The following is a 22,396-nucleotide window of genomic DNA, read 5'->3' on the forward strand; positions in this document are numbered from 1 at the left end:
TTTGGTGATAGTATTAAAAGAATTTTTCTGCAATACCTAATAATAGGGGAAATACCTTAAAAAAATTATTTCTTTAAGGTTTGTTTAAAAAACATATGTGGTTCTTTACTTACCATTCATTTATTCATTTCATTATGTGTGAGAGAATTCTTTCTTTCTTTCTTTCTTATATTTACATAGAATACCTTGTTGTGAAAATTTTTTTTAGGTTTTGTTGACAAAAGACAGCGTGTGTGCCTGAAAAAAAAATAAAAAAGTATCATTAATAAAAAATTTTTTTTGTATACCTGATAAAAGATGATTTTTTTTTTGTTGAATGGATTAATCAATGAATATCCTTTGCAGAATGCGGAAATCAGGTTCATGACCTGAAAATCATGAGGGTTTGATGTCCTATTATGCAATAGTCAAAGTTTTTTTGGTCATTTTTTTTTGTTATATTTGTGTCTGTCTGTTTGTGTGTGTTAATGATAATAATAATTTTTTCTCTTATAAAATTGATTACAAACTGTAGTATTGTTTGTTTTGAGTTATTGAATTTTACAAAATGTAAGTTTTTGTTAAATTACATCGAACGTTTGTTCTTTAATAATCTATTTATATAAAAAAAAATTTTGTTTTGCATATGAAAAATAATAATTAAAAAACATTTTGTTTCATGTTTTTTATTTTAATGTTAAGCTTATGGATAAAATGAGAGCAGAAAGAAAAAAACTAACGGAAATGTTTTTTGACTTACATCATTTATTACTTTTATTGAGTTCTCGTTATTAACGATGATGATTGATTGGAAAATAACAAAATTTATGATGATTTAATTAGGAAATTTTTTTTTTTTTTTTAATGAAAAATACGTCGTAAATGAGTTAATAATAAAAAAACGAAACGAGATTAACCTAAAAAAAAAAAAAAAAAAATTATATTATTTTTTTTTTTTTTTTTTTTTTTTTTTTCATGTTCTCCCGTTATCCGACAATGTGTCAATCACGTAGCGCCAATGTGTCTTTTATCGGAACTAAATTTTTAATTTTGCGTGGGTGACATCTATTGTAATTTTTATTAACTAGTTAACCGTTTTTATTAAATTTATGGAAAACCCGTATTATTATTATTACATGTAAATAAATTTAGAAAAAAAAAAAATTTCATTCGAAAAAAACGTTGAAAATTTATTTTAAACATGTGAAATCACTCTCGAATAAACAATAATAATAATAATAAAAACTGCCACGCATTCGTTTATTATTTATAATTGTTAAAATTATAAAACGCCTTTTCATTTAATAATTTTTTAATTTATGACTTTTTTATAACAATTACTGACACAAGATGGTCTTTTTTTTCAAAATGAAGATTGATTCTCTCTTCATTTCCCTCATTTTAAAATATTGCGGCCCTAAAATAATATTTGATTGTTTAAGAGAGAAAAAAAAAAAGGCAAGCCGACTGTTCGGACTAAAAAACATGACGATTGCGTATTATTATCATTATTATTACATGTTTACACTTAACAAAATGTCTTGCATTAATAAAAAAAAAAAAAAAAATAATTTATATATATTTAATGATGTGAGAAAATTTTTTTTTTTGGGACAAAACCACAATTATCTTTCATTTAAGAAAAAAAAATATGCAAGTACCAGGATTTTCCTTTTTCCATTTTCCTTTTTCGAGGCCAAAACAATTTAAGTGGAAATAATTATAATCAATGTCAAGGTACAGATGGTTAGAAAATGCGTTGTTGTTGTTGTTTCAGGTAAAATCCTCCATTTAAAGAAACTTGTATAAATAATGTAAATGATGATGATAAGACGCGTACGTACTAATTAATTTCGTGGAAGAAGAATTTGCCAAAAAAGTGTAAATAAAACTAGAAGGCGGTGAACGTTCGAAACAAATTTAAAAAAACAAAAACGTTCGATTATTACAACGAATTTTGTTTTTTTTTTTTTATTATTATTAAATCATCATTAATTTATTCGGCAACTTTTCTCGAAACCTTTTTTTTTTTTCTCTTTGACCTTTTGAACTTTTATATATATGCGCGATCATTGAAATTTTTTTATAAAAAAAAAAAATGAATATTTTGTCGTTTGCATAATAATTTAAATAGATGGCATTGAAACCCGACCTCGGATAAGCTAAACGTTATTTTTATATATAAATTTACGTTTGAAAAAAAAAAATTTTTTTAAGGAAAATTTTTTTAGTTTTTTTCCGGGAGTTGTACAAGTTTCGTGACAAGTTTTTAACGAAAAAAAATAAAGAAAATCGTGTAATGATTTAATGATATAAAACGTTATTATTATTATTATTATTACGTAACATAACATAAAAAAAAGTATTGTGTGTGAGAGGAAAAAATTTAATATTTAACCAATGTTTATTTTTCATTTTATTAAAAGCTTCTCAGTCGTTTCTCGAACACAGAACCGTTAACATGTAACAAAAACAAAACAAAAGTAATAATAATAATAATAATAAGTTTTATTAAACGTCATCGTCGTAGTTTTTTTCTGTTGGTATTTTTCGTTTATTTATTTATTTATTTAAAAAAAAGTGAAAACACGTGACGGGGTTTTTATATATTAATTATTATTATTATTATTATTTTTGTATTAATTGGTTATTTTAATATTTTCTCTCTCTCTCTCTTTTTCTAAATAACATCTTTGCTTAATCAGTACAAGAAAAATTTGTCACGTTTTTTTTTTTTTTTTTTCAAATGATTACCTTGCTGAATTTTTTAAAAAGAAAATTTTTTTTTTTTAATCGTATAAATTCTTGTTTAGAAATTTAAATAGAAAAAAAAACGATTTTGAAATCTTTGGTTAGTATCATTATTATTATTATTATTTAAAAAAATAATTAATTAATTAATCAATCGTGACTTTTATTGTTTTTCGATAAGTTTTTATTAATTTTTTTTTTTTTAAATAAATCCTTAATATCTTTTTATTTATTTATTTATTGTAAAATAAAAATTAATTACAATAATAAATCGTGAATGGAAAATTTCGTAATTTTTTTGGTTTTTTTTTTGTGGAGGGGAAGGAGGGGGGAGGTTTGTGTAATCAAATCTTAAAACGTTTCATATCGACCACTATCAGTTTTTTTTGTTTTTGTTTAAGTAAAATTATTTAAATTGGGAAAAAAAAATGGGGAAAAGTCAAAGTAAAATAAAAAAAAAGGAAAGAAGGAGAAGTAAGTGTATTTATTATTATTATTATTATTATTATTATTATTATTATTATTATTATTATTATTATTGTTGTTGTTGTTGTTGTTGTTTGCTTTGCACGTTTGCTTACAGTTTTTTTTTTTTTTGTCTCAATTTTTACCTTTTACTAACCTCCCCAAAACGTTTTTTTTTCCCCTCCTCCTTATAAATTTATTTTCAATCATTTTCTTTTCCCCTACATTGACCTCTTCCCTTCCCCTTTCCCCCTCTTCGAATAATGATAAATATTGTTATTGAATTTAGGCTCGTATCATTTGATTGATAAGGAAAGAAAAAATCGTCGACATTTTGAAACGTTTGACATTTTCGAAAAGGTTTTTATATTTTTTTTGTATTTTGTGAAAGGAATAACATTGTCGTTGATAAAAAAAAAAAAAAAAACCTGGTTGTATATGTATTCACGTATAAATAGATAAAATTTTATTTACACGAAAAGTGATAAAAATAAATATTATTATTATTACAACAAATAAAAATCAATTTTATTATTTTTTTTTCAAGGTACGTCGTAATAATTTTTTTATTTTTTTTTTTAAAAACCTTTAAAACTCTGTAAATTTTTGATTAACGACAAAAAAAAAGAAAAAAATTTATGCCAAAGGGCCCCCTCCTCTCTCCTTTCCTTCTCTCTCTCTCTCTCCATTCCAAACCTGGAAAATACAGGTTTTAAAAAAAATGATAATAAATTACGTTAAATTTCATTGCAACTTTTATTTTTAAAAATTTAGTCATTGAAATCTCACATGATTTAGGCCTAAACTGACGTTTCGTTTAAACATTTTTTTTATTATCATTATCATTATCATTATTATTATTACAGGTAATAAAGTTAATGAATATTAAAGATTCAGGTGTTTCATGACCTAAATGACTATTATTATTATTATTATTATCTTTTTTTTTTTTTTAATGCAAATCGTGTTAATATCGTTTTATTTTTTATATCGAGTTAAACTATCATTTCGTCACACAAAAAAAAAAAAAAAAAAATGTCGTCGTGAGTTGTTTTTTTTTTAATATATTTATTTATGTGGTTTTTAGTTTTTCACGTAGTTTCACGTCATAAAATCCGCCATTTTGAAAAAAAATTAAATAAAATACGCGAGAGTGTAAATTTTAAATTATTAATAAAAAAAAAAAATTAACGATGGGAAAATTTGTTAAAAGATAATTTGGTTATTGAAAAATAATTATTATTATTATTGTTTTTTTGCAGACAACACATGGACGACAAATTCGAATTCTTCTTCGGGAGGTGCGAAAAATCTAGAAAAAAAAATGTCGCCGATAATAGAGAGAAAAAATAAACAACCACACATGGAAATAAAACAATGGCTTAAAACGTTAGAATTAAATGAATATGAAAATAAATTTGATAAATTCAATGGAGTCGAGGTTAGTGTTAACGACAGAAAAGCAGAAGACAAAAGAAAATTACCTTTCATACGTACCTTTACCACTCTCTCTCCCTCTTTCTCTCTCTCTCTCTCTCTCTCTCTCTCTCTCTCTCTCTCTCTCTTTCTCTCTCTCTCTCTCTCTCTCTCTCTCTCTCTCTCTCTCTCTCTCTCTCTCTCTCTCTCTCTTCTCTCTTTCTTGTCATTGACTCTCATTTTACATTCACATTGATTGATTAATATTTCATTGATTGATTGATTGATTGAGTGAGTGAATGACTTAATAAATATGTTTTGTTTTTTTTTTAGGATTTACTTAAATTTTCAGAAGAAACATTAAAGAACTTGGAATATTAAATTCGGCACACAGAGCAAGAATAATATCAAGTTTAACAATATTAAAACAAAAATATGATAAACTAGAAGGTAATATATTAATCAAAAAAAAAACAAAATGGCGTCATTTAAATAATAATAATAATAATAATAATAATAATAATAATAATAATAATAATAATAATTAGTTTAACATTAATAATATATATATAACATAAAATTAAAAAAAAAATCCAATGAAAATTTTTTTTTTCGATTTTAGTTAATTAGTTAAGGAAGTAATTAATTAGTGTTATTAACGTCGTGTTAATAAATGTAAAATGATAATGATAATAAATGTGGATTTTTTTGAGAAATAATAATGATAATAAATTTTGTTTTTTAGGTGAAAAATTAGAAAATAAATTACAAAGGCATAGCGTTGCAATTGAAAGTGGAAGATTAACAATTTACGATGGAGGGTAAGTTTTTTTTTTTTTTTTTTTTTTCCGGTTGCCATTTCATAAAAAAGCAGAAGAAAAAAAAGTCTGACATTTCGTTACGATAAAAAATATAAAAAAAATGTCGATGCCCACGTGGTAGTTAATAAATAAAAAGAATTTTTATTAATGACACGACATAAAAAAAATTTTATGCGTGAAAAAATAATTGATCGAATTAACATTAATAAAAAAAAAAAAAAAAAATTTGGATGCCAAACCATCGTAATCGAAAAAAATATTTCGTCTGCTTTTTTATTTATTTTATTATTATTAAACGAATATTTAATAATTAAAGAATTATTTCGTAATATTTAATATTAAATGAATTTTAATTAATGACCAATTCTTTCATTCTTTCTTCTGCTACTGCTTCTGCTATTGTTGAATGTTGAGAAAAAATGTTTTCTTTCCCGCAAAAATGGGGTTGTTGGGGGAAGGGGAAGGGAGGGGAGGGGAGGGAAAAAATGAAATAAGGGGGTTTCGTGATATTCCCTTACGTTTTTATCACAGATGTTGCTTAGCAACAACTACAACATCTCATTGTGAGGGTGAAAGATATTAAGATAAAAAAAAAAAAACTATAAATACAATACCCCTATTAACTTTTTCACTTTTTTTTCACATATAATAATAATAATAATAATAATAATGTTGAAGGTGTATATACGAATTTATTATCATTATTATTTAAATGTAACGAATCATATAATTATTCCATACCTTAAAGAAAATTTTGCATTTAAAAAAAGATGTAAAGGTAGGACCGACTTACAGACCGACCACCTAATACACAAAATAATCATCAATCATTAAAATATCAGGTTCGAAATCAGGTTTTTTTTTTTAAAAGGGGAAAGTAACGAAGAAAAATATTGTAATTAATTTTTTTAAAATATGGCGCGAGTTTCAAAAAAGTTTTTTTTAATTTAGGTATATAAAAATTATTATTTATTACATAATATGGTAGGTCAGTTTTTTTTTTTTTTTGCCCTTTGGTCCTATTTATATTGACTTTTCTCTCTCTCTCTCTCTCTCTCTCTTAGGCTTTACAAACGTGTATTACGACGATACGGTTGTAATAAATTAAAACCATATTATTATTATTATTATTTTAAAAATTCTCGGTAAAATAAGGAATGAATGACAATGACAGGAGCAACAGCATCAGCATCATCATCATCAACGGCATTTTTTGAATGAAATTCTTGGTTGGTTTTAATTAAAAACTATAATTTTTATTATACATATATATATATCCAAAGGGAATTTTTTTTTAATGTCGGCCATATTTATTTAAAACATTTTTACAAATGTTATGCACGTGATTATAAAAAAAAATCAATTGAAAATGGAATAAATATATATTATAAAATCTTGTGGGATAACGAAAAAAAATGGGTGGAAAAATTTTGAAAAATGATGATGATGATGGTGGTGGTGGTGTAAGGGAAGATTTGGGGTAAAAATGAAAAATATATATTAAAAATAAAAGGGGGTTATAATTGATTCGAGGGGGAAAAAGTAAAGTCGAGAAAAATTTTTTTAATAAAACCCCGATGTGTGACGTTCAATTCAGTCGGTTTTTAACCGTTCGTCAACGAACGTTAATTATTATTATTATTATTAAATTTTTTACTATTTATTTAAATTTGTTTAACGTTCGTATATCTTTCGTATACACGCATGTATATACAAACACGCACGCACAAAAAAAAAAAAAAAAAGTAAAAATATCGAATTTGTTTGGGTGTCTGCGCAAACCGTAAAAATGAGATCAATACAAGTCAGTGAGAGCCTCGCCTCTTGTTTGTAAAAAAAAAAAGTGTGTGTGTGTGTGCGTGCGTGCGTGTGTTTGTGTCTGTATCTAAAGGGATGGAAAATTTTGATTTGAAAATATCTAAATGTTACGATTTACAAATAAACTATTATTATTATTATAAATAAATAAATAAATATGAAAAAATTGAAAAATATTTTTTTATTCCTGGTGAGTTTTTATTATTATTATTATTATTTTACATGTACATTATATTTACCAGTTTGTTTTGATTCTGTGTCCCATTGAAACTGTTGAATTTCAAGTTTTTTATTATCATTATTATTATTATTATTATTATTATTACTAATAAAATTATATGTGAATACTCGTTTATGAGATGTTTTCACCAATTTAATAAAAATTCAAGTGAATGAAATTTTTTTGGTTTTTAGGGCTCAAGAATTTATTCTTAACGTCATACAAAGTAAAAGTTTGGGAAATATTAAAATGGTAAGTTGTTGTTCTTTTATCATTTAATTATTATTATTATTATTATTTTGGTTTTGATTATAAATTTTGGTAGGAAGCAAATCCTGAAAATGGTTTAGATCCGGCTCAACTTCGAAAAGCTTTAGAATGGGAATTAAGTTTAGATGCAAGAGATTTAAGATCTCATGCATGGTATCATGGATCCATACCTAGAACGAGAGCAGAAGAAATATTAGAATCCGATGGTGATTTTCTAGTTCGCGATTGTACATCTCAACCTGGAAATTTTGTACTTTCTACAAAATGCAAAGGACAAAATCTTCATTTTGTTATAAATAAGGTTATTCGATTATGTTTTGTTATTGTGTTATGTTATTATTATGTATTGTTGTTAACGTAATAAAAAATGTCTACAGGTTGTCCTACAGCCAGATACCGTATACGAAAGAATACAATTTCAATTTGAGGACGAAGCTTACGACACAGTTTCGGATCTAATAACGTATTATGTGGGAAGTGGAAAAGTCATTTCTTCCTTATCTGGTGCCCGCATACAAAATCCGAAAAATCGTTTGCATCCTCTTTCATTTTACGCAACTAAATATTCCGTTTATCAATCATCCGGATATTCGGTCTCGCCTCAACCATCTCCATCGAATCCATCTGGAAATTGGAAATACAATACCATCAACAACGCACAATCAAGTTTTTTGACTCTGCGACAGAAACACGACACGCCGCCAAAGTTACCAAATAAACAAAGGAGTTTGTCGCTAACCCCGTCAGAACTCAATGGAAAATTACAAATGCTTCATTGTGGAAACGATAAAAGTAATAGTGCGGATGGTGTTATACAAAATATGAATAGTAATTGTGGGAGATTTGCGACAAATTCATTACCTAGAGGAACCAAAAACAAAGACATTTTAGTTAATAACGAAAAGGGAACAACTACGCGTAATAGTAAATTATCAAGAGTAACAAGTGATCCATCATTAAGCCCTTGTTTCGAACGTCGAAACGCAACAGGAGAATCCACGGGTGGGGGGACGACGACGACGACAACGATTAATAATCCTCCGCCAAAACCAAGTCGCATACCTTCTTTACCCGGAGGTGTCGAAACGATAATTCCAAATAAAGAAAATAATAATAATTTTTATAAAGTGACCTCTTCTTCTTATCAAGCTTCCGGAAGCGATTCGGGTAACGGGTCCGGTGATTCTGCACAGAGTTCGGCAACAGGAGATTCAAACGAAGTGACAACACTCTGCGGTACGGGAGGGGGTACAATATCACGTGGAGTTATAATAAAAAATCCGAGGTATCATTACGATAAATCGAATGTTCCTAATTCGGCATCCACGTCGACGTTAAAAGGTCTCGAATTTGATCCCTCGACAGAGGAATATTTAGTTAATCTTCTTCCAAAAATCGATTTAGGTACAGCATTTGACGTTGAAAATTTTCAAACATTGCTGTTACCAACATTAGAAAATAAACCGGTTGATTCATCGACTTTACAATGTGTTAAAAATATGTTAAGAGAAAACGGGTCAAGGATTTTGGCTAATCACATGACTAGAGTGGATTTGGAAATAACAATCGGCGAAAAAACCGGAATTAAAAATTGGTCTGAATTAGGTTTAGGCATATCTTCCGGTATCGAAATGTGTTCTTTGCCACAAGGACAACAAGTCAGATTGGATATAATTGAAAGGTGAGTTTAATTGTTATGAATTTTTATTAAAAAATAGCGCGAAAAAATGGGCGGTAAAAACATTTTATTATTATTTTCGAACCTGTGTAATTATTATTATTATTTATAAAAACCTGATTTCAGAGTCGAATGTTTAAAATTATTGGTAGCTGTTACTGTACTTACCTGTAAAAATGAATCTGAAAGAGCGGAAACACTTCATAAATGGATTCAAGTTGCCATCGATATAAAAACAGCTTTAGGAAATCTTTTTGGTTTTGCCGCCATTATGTTAGGTTTATGTTTGCCACAGGTTTGTAGTTTCCTAAAAATAAAAAAAGAAAAAAAAGTTATTAATCAATTGAAATAAATAGAGAGAAAAAATTAAATTGTTAAAAAATTTTTCAGGTTCAAAGGTTGGCAGCTACGTGGCACACGTTACGTCAAAAATTTACAGACAGCGCATTTAATTACGAAGCTAAACTCAGGCCGACACTTAAAAGCATGAACGAATGCACGAATCCTCAAGCACCGAATACAACCATACCTTATTTCATACCGTTTGTACTCCTTCAAGAATTAACATTGGATGACGTTTTAGGTACGAATACCAAATTGGACGGATCTCTATCGAACGAATGTTTGGCCGTTTTCGAATCCTCATCCATGGATTCCGGCATGTCGACTATGTTTGCTCATTTAGAATCGGGAAGAAAATTTTCAACGATGCTTCCGTCCTATCGAAGAAATGCAGACATTATATTAGGAGATTCTAAAATAGACGAGTTGATAACGGACATGTTCAGAACGGAATTTCATTTGAAATTTTTATGGGGGAGTCGGGGAGCCACTGTTTCCTCTCAAGAGAGACACGCTAAATTTCATCAAGTTTTAAATGTCATGTCGGAAAAATGTGAACCGTCTGACGAAATAGGAAAAGTTTAAAACAAACAAACAAACAATAAACATTAATAATGATGATAATAATAATAATAATAATAATAATATTTATTCATGTTGTTAAATGACGGGAATTAGTTATTTAGTTATGGTATTCAAAAAAAAAATACGTGCACGGAATAAAAAAAAAAAAAAATGGCTTCTTCTTTAACCGCCATTTTACTGCTCAAACATCGCACCTGATAAAAAAAAAAAAAATTAAATAAATATTCTTATCAAAGTTTTTTTTTTTTTTTTGTTAAATACGTGATGAACATATAAATAATTGTGATAATTTTTTTTTATTTATTTATTTATACACATACACACATATTTAAATTTAAAATGCTTTTTTTTTTTTTTCGTTAGTTACGATCGTTTCCTTTTTTTTTCTAGTCTTTTAACAAAAAAAAAATATTTGCAATAATATATTTATATATATATATATTGTATATTATAAAAAAAAAAAATTTAATATTTATTATTTATAAATTCTTTTTTATTTAAATGGAAAATGCGTTTAAAAAAATTTTTAATAAAAAAAAACAAAAAAGGAAATAAACGTTACTATTAATATATATATATAAACATTTTTATAAACGAAAAAAAAAATGTTAAAAAGTTGGAAAAATAAATAATAATAAAATTTTATAATCCAAATTAAATAAATTGTTTTTCTTTTCCCCTCCCCCCCCTCTCTCTCTCTCTCTCTCTCTCTCCAAATTTATAAACATTTGTAAAAAAAAAAAAATATGGTTTATGGTTTAAACAATTTTATTTATTGACTGAAGATAGATAAATGTACGGTTTTTTTTGTTTTTTTTATTACATAATTTATCTCCATCTTGTTATTTTCACTTATTGATTCTCAACATTAACAATTATTTTTGTTCTCGTTATATTTATATATTTAAAATCGTGATAAAAAGTTATTATGTAAGATTGTAAAAGAAATAATAATATCCATTCGGATGTCGTACTGGAAATGTGAAAAAACCAACCATCATCATTTTTCGGCCATTTATTCCTTTTCTCCCGTGGGATTTGTGATTTTTTCAACGCGATCAAATAATTAATTTCGAAAGAAATAAAAAAAAAAACAATTAATATATTTAATAATATTCTTATTTCAATTAATATCCAATCCATATTATTACGAGCTATTTTCACTGATACTATAGTTTGTAAAATAAAATAAATCGTGCTAGAAAAAAAATAAATGAAAATTCCGGCAAATTGATTTATATAATAAGCGTTCCTTTCTTGAAAACATGCGACCACGAATAAACCTGTACCGGACAGGTATCCTGCGTAAACCCCAAAAAGATTCGTTTTGAATTCATTTTTCGATGCTTTTAATTTTATTAGATTATGATAAACGTGTACGAATTTCAATTGCACGACGACCATTAATATCGTGGCATCAACAACGAAACATTGAGTAAATATTGTGCTTTCCAAAGGTTCGTTTCCTAAAAGGCTCAACGTCGGAAGGAACGGATTGTTATGATCTAATAAAATCGAAAAACAATATGTTATGATTACTGATATGAAAGTTATGACAACGTAACCGACGACGACGATTCTCGCCAAACGTTCCATCTTAATAATATTCACGTAAAAATTATTATTAAACTATTTTCCATATTTTATTTTTTAAACTGTGTTATTATTATTATTGTGTTCAGCAAATTATTTCTATTCGAAATGAAACAACAAAAAACCAAAATTTCTTTTTGTTTTAATTATTAAAAATCCGATCTGGAATTCGAAATATTTTTTAGTTATGAAAACATTTCCTGTTGAAAAAAATAATAATAATTAACGGTTTAATGTTAATTAAATTTTCAAACTGGAAAATATTTTTTTTAAGTTGGCTCACTGCATTCATCAAATGTTTGTAAACAAATCAATAAAAAAATAATTTATATACATTATGTTTTCAACATAAATTAAAAACTATTTTTTAATTACCCATTAAAAATTATTTAATAATAAATAAATAAATAAAAAGGTTTAGTCACATTTCCTAGCTCTTAAATTTGATTTCTTTTTCTTTTATTACAATTCTGTTTACATGATTTTTATTATTATTATTTTAGCTTCCATACAACAATTTAAAAATGATTAATGACGTACTGTGTGAATTAATAAAAAAAAAAATGACATATTCAGTTAATAAATGTGATTTGTTTTCTCTTTCATGAAATGGTCGTTGCCAGTATTTTATTAATGTCAACTTTACTTATTTTCTTCTTTTCTACGGTAGTCACATATACAATTTCAGTGATAACAAATCATGTGAAACCTTTTATACCTAATATAAGCTACACTGGAAATGAACCTGTGGAAAGTTGTATTTTTACTGCCTCATTAAACATTGTTGGATTACTTTATGTCATTATTGTTTATGTTCGGTAGGATTATAATTATCATTATCATCACCATCATCATCATCATGTGTATTACATTAAAGTATTATTTTTGTTTTAGGTATTGTCAATATTTAGAAGAAGGTGTTATTGATAAATATTCAAAAAATCTTCAAAAACTTACTTTTTTATTTGGACTTATGGGTGCATTTGGACTTTCTATAATAGCTAGTTTTTCACAAAAATTATGTTTAATGGTTCATTCGGTCGGATTTTTAATGTGTTTTTCAGGCACTTTTCTATATATACTTTTTCAAACGTTATTTTCATTTGGTTCCATGTCGAAAGTCACTCCTGAAAGAATTAAATTATGTCGTTTGATTGTTTTCATAATAGAATGCATAATTCATTTTATTGGAACATCCCTTTGTTTTGCAATTGTGGTAACTTACGATTTTTCATCGAGAAAAGAAAATGTCACAACAACTGACAACAACTTACCGAAAAAATTAAGAAATGATTGGCTCGTTAATTTAGGCGCTGGAGTAGAATGGCTGACGCTAATTGTTAATTTAACGTTTTTCGGATTATTCTATGGAGATTTTAAAAGAATTATTATTAAAAGTGACGAAATTATTTTTCTACCATTTACGAAGTAATGATATATTACGAACGATGTTATTTCTTTTATATATAACAGAAAATTCACACTCGTACAAAAAATAAAGAATATAAAAGGTAAGTTTAAAAAAAAAAAAAAAAAATTACACATTTGAAAACTTCACACATTTCAACGATAAAATTTTTTACAGTTAATTTGGCATCGCTTATGTTTTTTTTTTTGAAAAAAAATTTAAGTTGTCAACACTGACACCGAACGAAGTAATTGTAAACAAAATGTCGGATGAATTTCAAATAGTAGGAAGAAATTTATAAATTTTTACAAATACCAATAAATGGATATTGAAAATTTTCCGGGAAATTATTTAATCATATTAATTTTGATTAATTTTTCCAATTTACAACGATTTATGACAACATTTTCTTCGTTAGTTTCATTCAGACATGTTTATTAAATAATGCTATTAAAGAGTTATGTAGGAGGAGATTGAACCGTTGAAAATTGCTTTTTCATTGGGTTTAAACTTTGAAAGGTGTTTTATTGTGTGGGATGTTCGTCGTCAGGTTTGTTGAATCAAATACACTTAATAGTACATTACAAAAAGAAAATTAAAACAATATTTGTTCGAGTATTATTTAAATTTCAATTATTTTTTAATGATATTCACTTACCTTAAATGCCTAGAATTTTCTTCAATATTTTTTCCCCTTCCAGGTACAATTAAATAAGGTATTGCTGTTTAGAAGAAAATGAACTTTTCTCGTATCGTGAATCGTAATTCCATCCTTTGGAGTCTTTCTTCTGCACTGGGTATTAGTCCAAGAATTCAATGTAATAATGATACCCAAAATGGATGCTCTTAGTTGTACTTTTGGCTGTAATAAGCAATTTTACATTAGGAAAATTAAATAGCAGAAAAGTTTATTTATAGAGAACAATATTATGCTTCAAAAGTACCTGAATACGTAACATATAAATCCAATACTTACCGCATTGTTAGATTTTTTTATCCTTTACCTGTCGAAGATATATTTCGGCGAAGAAAAATGGCGACTCGACACGTTTTGTTCTTTTCTTATTCTATGAAGAATTCAAATGTACATAAAAATAAGCAAATATGAAATAATATTTACTCAATTTTAAACCAAACGAATACATGAAAATTACGTTTTTATACAGTTTTAAAAGAAAAACTTTTTTTTAAAAAAACATTTACTATTAATAAATGTAATATATTATTATTATTATTATTATTTAATTATTTATTTTTTTATTATTATTATTAAATTTTTACAAAATAAAAATTAATAAATATTTTAAAAATTATATATTATTAATGACATGAAATAAAATATAAATATAAATTAAAAAATATTATAAAATCTTATTTTATAACAAATAAAATGAACTCATCATTACTGTTTACATCATGTAAAAAAAAAAAACAAAATTAAAAAATTTTTTAATTTTAATTTCAATTTAATTAATAATTTCAATTGGCAAAAAAAAAAAAAAAATTAATTCCGTCAAAAATTTCTTTTTTCTTTCTGCCTGTCTTTTCCTTAAAATAAATTAAAAACTAATTTAACGGTTTTTTTATAAAACAAATTTTATTATTATTATTAATCATTCGATGAAAATCAAAAAAAAAGAAAAAAAGAATATTGTATTTTATCACAGAGAGAATAATAATAATAATTAATTAATTATCATTGAAAAAAAAAAAAAAAATTATTTAACAAATAAAAAAACAAAAAAAAGATCTAAGTTTCCATATTTTGTTTGTTTTTACAAGGATATAACCTACGTAAATTATTTATTACCTTTGGCACAACTCAGTTTGAGTTTGCTTTGATTTTTTTTACACCCCGGGAAGAAGGGGGAAAAGAGAGAGAGAGAAAAAGAAAAAAGGAAAACTAAACGGAAGTTTCGGGAGTTGTTCTCGATGTATTTCCATGAGTTTCCGATTCGGTTGATGTTGCACTACAATAAAATTTTTTATGAGCAATTAGAGAGGACAAATAATTAAACGAAATATCGCAGGATTCGCAATAATTTATTTTTCTTCCTGTTTTATTATTCGATGATGATGATGTTGATGATGATGATGATATTGTCGATGATGAGGATTTAACTGTTTCTTCCACGATGTGTTCTTCCTCGTCCGGAATTCGAAATAGAGGATCGACAACATCAACTTCTACAAATTCATCTTCTACTCCGGCAGTTTCTTCTTTGACAACAACTTGAGAACTTTTACCATCGTCGGAAGTTTCGTTTGTTTGATTTTGTTGTTGTTGCTGCTGTTGTTGTTGATTTTGCTGTCGTGTTTTTTCTCCATCTTGATCCAAAATACAAGTTATAAACTTTTCTTCCTTTAAAAAAAAGTTAGTTTTTATTATCATTTATTATCATTTTTTGGATATTCGTTAATTTCATATAATTAAAACAATCGACAAACAATCGAAATGATACCTGAAAATCATTTTTTTTATCAAAATGCACTCTTATATGGGTTCTCATTCCTCTAAGTGTGTTACCCTTGTACTTGCATATCGTGCAACGAAAAGCTCGAACGCTTTGATGTGTGTCCATATGTTTCTGAGCAGCAGATGCTGTTGGACTTATTACGTCACAACATGGACATTTCCAACCTGTGACAATGGAATTGAGGCACGAACCACAATGATGATCCCCGTTAACTAAAACCTAAAAAAAATAAATATGGACGTTACGTTGATAGGTTGATAGGCAAGAGTTTCTTTTATTCTTAGTAAATACATAATATTTTACTACTACTACTACTACTACCTTGCATTTTCCACATTTTTTTAATTTCTCATCATTTGTCTTTTTCGTGCAATAGTACGTTTGATGTGTTGTGAGATTATCGAGAGAAGTGAATGAAATGCTGCATGCAACGCAAATAAATTGATATTGCATGGTTGGAGGTTTTATTGGAATCGGACTACTACTAATTCGTGTTTTTGGATTTTCCTGTGTGACAAAAATTTTTTTTATTTTTTTTAATTATTATTTACGGAATGAGATTATCAGGAGATAAGGGAGGGGGGGGTATTTAAACTTACTGTGGAAGATTCTTTTGTTGTTTGGGTTACATTCCCTGGTGATTTTGACGTAACGGGACTAGTTCTGGAATTTTCATCTGAAGCCACGTCCGGCAAACGAGATGAACAATAATGTTTCTTATGAGCTAAATAATTTTCATGTTTACAAAATACAATATTGCACTCTTGGCATTTTGAAACTCCCTGTTTGACTAAAACCTAAATATAAAAAATTTGCGTTTATTAATTTAATTCAAAATAGTAAAAACATTTTCATTTCGATAGAACGGTTACCTGTGATGGAGATTCGGTAATTGATTGACCGCCCGCTAGATTTCGCACGCCAAGATCGGTTGTGAGCAATGGCAGAGCGGAAGCCTGATTGAAAAATTCAGAGGTAGTGCCAGAAAGTAAAAGAGGAAATTGTGAGGGATTGAGAGGATAAGACAATCCCGAAGACTTTACATCCATGGAATTTTTTTTAGAAGGTTCGGAAAAACAATATTGGTAATCGGAATTTGATTCTCTTCTCCCGTCTTTAGATTTTCCACTTTCGATCGGTACACCGCCATTCAAACCGTTTGGAGTTCGTCTCGGTGATTTTTTTGGATTAGAAGATGGCGAATGATTCGGTGATGAAGTTCTAGGACGCCTTAAATCTAATTCTTTTCTATCTTCTCCATATTTTTCTGACGAAACCGCGTTACCGTGCATGACATTAACAGTCGAAGGATATTCATCGTGATCGGGATTTGTTGAAAAAACATTTTCTTTTTCATCTTCCATGTTTATAACATGGGATTCTTTGTTGTCTGAAACTTTTCTTACGCTCAAATCTAATGGAGTAGAATCCAATTTCGTTCTCGAACTTTTTGCCGGTGGAGATTCGTCTCGTACTTTTTGTTTGGCCGACGAACTATAATTTTTACCTAGATCTTTTCCATTAGTTAACTGAGAGACTAGATTTGACATGGGTTGCAACGTTCCATTAGGCATTAGTATACATGGAGAATCTTGAGATGAAAAATTTGGTGAGGTACCCGTAAATATACTGGCACTTTGAAGGAGCGAATAGGGAACTATAAGAACCGGATTCGTTCGAAGGAGCAAAAACGGTTGTTCCCCGGACTGTCCCATTTTTTTCGGACAAGAAGGTTCCGGGGAAAATATTTGTGATGCAGTGGGAGACGTGGAAGCAGAAGAATTTTTACTAGTCGGTGAAGAATTTTTCCCATATCGTGAACTACAATAATGCATTTTATGGGCTTTGAGAGTTTTGACGGAATAAAATCTTATATCGCAGTCTTGACAATATCTGTCTACGAGCGGTGAGGAATTATTTCCCGACGAATCGATTCCATTTTGGAGAGAAGAAGGCAATATTGCAGGTACAGGAAGTGGAACAGATACTTGTGAAGCGGGAGAAGATGAATGCATTCTCATGTGTCTATTTAAACTAACTTTTTTATCAGCGCTATAAGAACAATGAGGACAACTATATTGTTTTCCCGTTCGTAAAATTTTCCCAGAAACTTCACTATCGTCGTTAGCGTTGTGTGGACTTTTTGGATCATCTCCATCGCTTTCTCCCCGACCTGAAATTAATTTTTAAATATAATTCACCTGTTAAAGCACGAAATTGTTGGTTTTTCTCCACACCTCTCCGAATACATTCAACAAAAAATTACCTTTTGATTGAACCCGATGAGAACAATAATAGGTTTGATGAGCTTCTAATGTGCTCGCCGATGAAAATCGAATACCGCATGGTGTGCACATAAACACTGGAACTGGAAATGTTGAACAAGTAAATTTAAGTCAATGCCCTAAAAAATAGTATTTAACAGAGCTACAACAATTTAGTAGAAGTTTTCGGTAAAGAAAAACTTTTTTTTTTTTTTTTTTTGCTTTCTAATAATGTGCGAATGTAAAAAAAAACCATTTCACCTCCGGAACACACACACACAAAAAAGAAAAAATAAAAGAAAAGACAAGAAGAAGGGAAAAGAAAAGAAAAGAAAGATGAGAAGAGGAAAAAAGATGATGGCAAATATTTAAAAAGTTTACCTGCTCGACTTTCAATGACCACAGTTCCAGAATCTTGTTTTCTAGTCTTTGGCATGTTGAAGGCATCTTTTTCAGAGATTTGTGTTGACGGAAATAAACGATTGGCAGTTGCAAGTACTAAAAAAAAAAAAAAAAAACAAAACAAAATCATGATAATGATGATGATTATGATGATGGGAAACAAAACAATAAAAATATTATTATTATTATTATATTTACCGTGTTGAAAAGCTGATGGAACCTGAGTCAGATACTCCATTTCGATAGCAGAATGTGGTCCCTTTCCCGTTTCCGTATTATTATTATTATTATTATTATTTTCCGTTTTAACAGTCATGACATCAGATCTAAGAGCTGGATCAGTGGCTAAACTCGTATTTAATCTAAGCTTTGGAATTGGAGATTCGCAACTACTTCCCGGAGGGGACGTGGGTGGAACCGAAGGAGAACGTTCCGAATTAAAAAGATTCTTTGATCTTGTTAATGAAGAGATCGACGACGAGGAAGATGATGCAGATGAGGAAGATGATGATGAGGATGAGGACGAAGAGGACAATGATAGGGAAGACGATAATGATGACGGACAAGAAAGTAATTGAGATTCGGACGGTTTTTCAATTGTTTCTGTTGTTGTTGTTGTTGTTAAATTCTCATCCTCATCTTCACCTAAAATAAAAAAAAATTTATCAATTAGTTTTTCTTTTTTTTTAACTAAATAAAAAAAAAAAAATGAAATAATTCACAATTCAAACAACAGACCAACATTTGAAATGCGTGCTTCCTTATTATTATTATTATCATTATTATTATTATTATTGAATTTTGACATTATCTAAAATCAAAAAGTCCAAACGTGTATCAATTGTAAATTTGTACGACTATAACGACGAAGACGACGACGAAAACGACGACGGCCATTAACGTTTTATTATCGCTTTTAAGGCACTCCTTTTTTAATATTGATACAAATCTTTTTTTTCCTTTTTTTTTTTTTTTTTTTTCGGTTACCGAGTTACGACTTATAACTTTTATTATTTTTATTAATCATCATCGATTGATTTTTATTCCAAACCAAACCAAAAAAAAAAAAACCTTTTTTTTTTTTTTTTAAATAAAAATTCCACGTACAAACAACAAATTTTCAACTAACTCATGAACACCATAAACCAAATTTTAAAAAATTATCTATTTAAAAAAAAAAACAAAAAACAAAGAAAATCTTTAATCAATCTTTATATAATATATAAAATCATCATTATCAAATTTTGTAATCAGACGTTGTAGTATTATTATTATTATTATTATTATTATTATTATTTATAAAAAACCAAAAATTTATACTTTATTTATAATTATTATATTTTCATATGGTTGAGATGAGAATCAGTCAATTTAAAAAAAAAAAAAAAAAAAAAAAAAAAAAAAAAGGTTGTAACAAACAAAATCGTGATGTTTAATTTTTTTTTTTTTTTTCTTGTATATGATTGATTGGCAAACAAACGAGGGCCTTGAATCCATACCACCACCCTCACCCTACCCCCCACACCCCTTCCCGTATTTTTCACCTCGAAACAATACTAAAAGTTTCTGATCCACATTATGTTGTTTATTTAAATTCAATATTATTATTATTATTATTATTATTAATTAAATGAAACTTTTTCTCCATAAAGATCAGATAGAGAAGAGAAGAGAAAATTCTAGAATTCTTTAATTTTTTTTTTAAAAAAAAAATTATTTCACCCCATCACACAACATAATTAAAGTTTATTATAAAAAAAAAAAATTCAAAAGTGTTGGGACTAATGTTCAATGATGGTTTGTTGTTTGGTCCAGTAATTATCAACCTTTTTATCTGAATTCTCCAAAAAAAAAAAAAAGAACCTATCTCCTGTCTGGATTCAAAACATGTCTTATTGAGATAAATAAAAAAAGAAAAAAAAAAAATTTAAAACTTTAATAAATGATGAAATCTTTTCTTATTTTTTTTTTTTTTAATTGAATATTTTAATGTAGATTATAAACAGAAGAATTTCTCTTGTTTGTTTGGCATTGAATGTGATTGATTTACTTTTTTTTTTTTTTTTTTTTGTCAACGAAATTTTAATTTTGACGTTTGCTACCGCCATCACCACCGCCGCCACCACTATCACCATCACCACCACCACCACCACCACCATCACCATGACCGCCATCGCCATCACCATGACCGCCATCACCATCACTGCCACCGCCATTGCCACCACCTTTGACGTATTTTTGATTCTTATTATTAATTCATTTAAATAAAATTATTATTATTATTATTATTATTATCCTTTCATTGTTAACGATGACTTTATTATTGAAAAAAAATTTTTTTTTTTTTAATCGTCGGATTAAAATAACGATCGAATTTTTTTTTTTTTTTTTTTAATGGAAAATTTTTTTTATTAAAAAATATAGAATAAATTATTTTTGTCTTTCAAACGACACAAAATATCATCCAAAAGAGGGGAAAATCGACAAAATAAAAGAAAAAAAATCGATTTTACACAATGTTTCCGCCATTTTTAATTTAACTTAAAGAATTTCAATATAAACGATGGGAAAATAATTTTTTTTCCTTTTTTTTTTTTTGTAACCGAATGTGAAAAACAATGAATAGTTTTTTTCATTCACTCAATCTCTCTCTCTCTCTCTCTCTCTCTCTCTGTCTATCTTTTTCCTTCTTATTCTTATTTTTCTCTTCTTCCTTTTAAATGAAAAAAAAAAAAAAAAAAAAGTTATCAGGGAAAGATAAACATTTTTCTGGAGTTCATCATGGCACGTTTTTTTTTTTTTTCCGTTACTTTTTGAAGAAGTTAACGAACCGAACCATTCTTCTAAATATAAATCAATGATAAAAACCAGAAGTCATCCTTTTTGTATTTATTACCTATATATTATTCTCGCAATTTTATTTTAATTTTCAAAGATAAGCTAATGCTTACCAGATTATTTGAAAGTTCCTTTCTTTCACTTTCCTTTCTTTCTTTCTTTCTTTCCTTTTCTTTCATTTTCTTTCATTTTTTCTCCTTCTCTCTCTCTCTCTCTAACCAACAATGTTATTTCTATCTTTTTCTTTTATATTATCATCATCATTATTATTATTCTCTCTCTCTCTCTCTCGCTTCCCGTCATTTTTTAATCCCCGAACAACATTACTGATAACAAACCAACTCCATCTTTTTACATATATATATATATAAATACATTAGACTTTTTTGTTGTTGTTGTTGTCTTTCATTCAAAAAATAAGAGACAGATATGCGTTAAAAAAAAAAAAAAAAAATTCACGCACACACGCTCGTACATAATTTATTTATTTATTTATTAATAATAACGGCTTAGATTTTTTACACACCAAAAAAATAAATAAATAAAACTTTATCAACCCTTAGTTTTGTAAAATTACAATTAAAAAAAGGTAAAAAAAAAAAAGGAGAAAAGTTGAAAAAGGTCAAAATTTAACATAATTACCATCGAATAATAATAATAATAATAATAATCGTAAAATAATTTTTTACCATCGTTTTTTTGTTGTAAAAAAATCCAAATAAAATAAAAAATAAAAAAAAATAACTGAAAATATTTTATTTTATTTCTCCCCTTTCTTCCTCCCTCTCTCCCTTCCCAAAATAAATAATGACCTTTTATCATCTGCTTTTTTCCCTTTTGTCAATACAATCAAAAACATTCATTGTAAATTTACAAAAAAAAAAAAAAAAAAAAATTTCTTTAAAAATAAATAATATCACACTATCAATTGTTAAGGGGTGTATCATTATTACCTTATTTAAACGTTTATCCCCTCTCCTCTCTCTCTCTCTCTCTCTCTCTCTCTCTCTCACGTGTGTGTGCGTGTGTGATGCTTTCGTGCGTTCGTGCGTGAAAGTATATTTATATA

At 27.4% G+C, this 22,396-nt stretch overlaps 5 protein-coding genes across 5 annotated transcripts; 3 read left to right on the top strand and 2 right to left on the bottom strand.

Annotated features, from left to right (window-relative positions):
* Window positions 1–4,519: 4,519 nt before the first annotated feature.
* On the top strand, window positions 4,520–5,436 carry Phum_PHUM248210 (uncharacterized protein; the record flags this gene model as incomplete). The annotated part of the gene is made up of 3 exons (XM_002426281.1): window positions 4,520–4,688; window positions 4,978–5,061; window positions 5,357–5,436. 3 exons carry the CDS (start codon window positions 4,520–4,522, stop codon window positions 5,434–5,436), a joined length of 333 nt encoding a protein of 110 aa, XP_002426326.1.
* Window positions 5,437–6,847: 1,411 nt separating this feature from the next.
* On the top strand, window positions 6,848–10,345 carry Phum_PHUM248220 (uncharacterized protein; the record flags this gene model as incomplete). Its single annotated transcript, XM_002426282.1, has 6 exons — window positions 6,848–6,912; window positions 7,665–7,722; window positions 7,796–8,041; window positions 8,118–9,421; window positions 9,545–9,713; window positions 9,809–10,345. 6 exons carry the CDS (start codon window positions 6,848–6,850, stop codon window positions 10,343–10,345), a joined length of 2,379 nt encoding a protein of 792 aa, XP_002426327.1.
* A 1,169-nt stretch (window positions 10,346–11,514) lies between these two features.
* Window positions 11,515–11,941, bottom strand: Phum_PHUM248230 (uncharacterized protein; the record flags this gene model as incomplete). The annotated part of the gene is made up of 2 exons (XM_002426283.1): window positions 11,515–11,543; window positions 11,629–11,941. 2 exons carry the CDS (start codon window positions 11,939–11,941, stop codon window positions 11,515–11,517), a joined length of 342 nt encoding a protein of 113 aa, XP_002426328.1.
* Window positions 11,942–12,547: 606 nt separating this feature from the next.
* Phum_PHUM248240 (uncharacterized protein) lies at window positions 12,548–13,370 on the top strand (the record flags this gene model as incomplete). Its single annotated transcript, XM_002426284.1, has 2 exons — window positions 12,548–12,756; window positions 12,833–13,370. The coding sequence occupies 2 exons, from the start codon at window positions 12,548–12,550 to the stop codon at window positions 13,368–13,370; spliced, it is 747 nt and encodes a 248-aa protein (XP_002426329.1).
* Window positions 13,371–15,249: 1,879 nt separating this feature from the next.
* Phum_PHUM248250 (zinc finger protein ush, putative) lies at window positions 15,250–19,297 on the bottom strand (the record flags this gene model as incomplete). Its single annotated transcript, XM_002426285.1, has 9 exons — window positions 15,250–15,708; window positions 15,809–16,042; window positions 16,145–16,330; window positions 16,423–16,620; window positions 16,696–17,996; window positions 18,090–18,191; window positions 18,469–18,585; window positions 18,688–19,134; window positions 19,228–19,297. 9 exons carry the CDS (start codon window positions 19,295–19,297, stop codon window positions 15,250–15,252), a joined length of 3,114 nt encoding a protein of 1,037 aa, XP_002426330.1.
* Window positions 19,298–22,396: the final 3,099 nt, after the last annotated feature.

The sequence above is a fragment of the Pediculus humanus genome, genomic scaffold, assembly GCF_000006295.1.
Source record: "Pediculus humanus corporis 1103172107617 genomic scaffold, whole genome shotgun sequence".
Taxonomy (NCBI): domain Eukaryota; kingdom Metazoa; phylum Arthropoda; class Insecta; order Psocodea; family Pediculidae; genus Pediculus; species Pediculus humanus.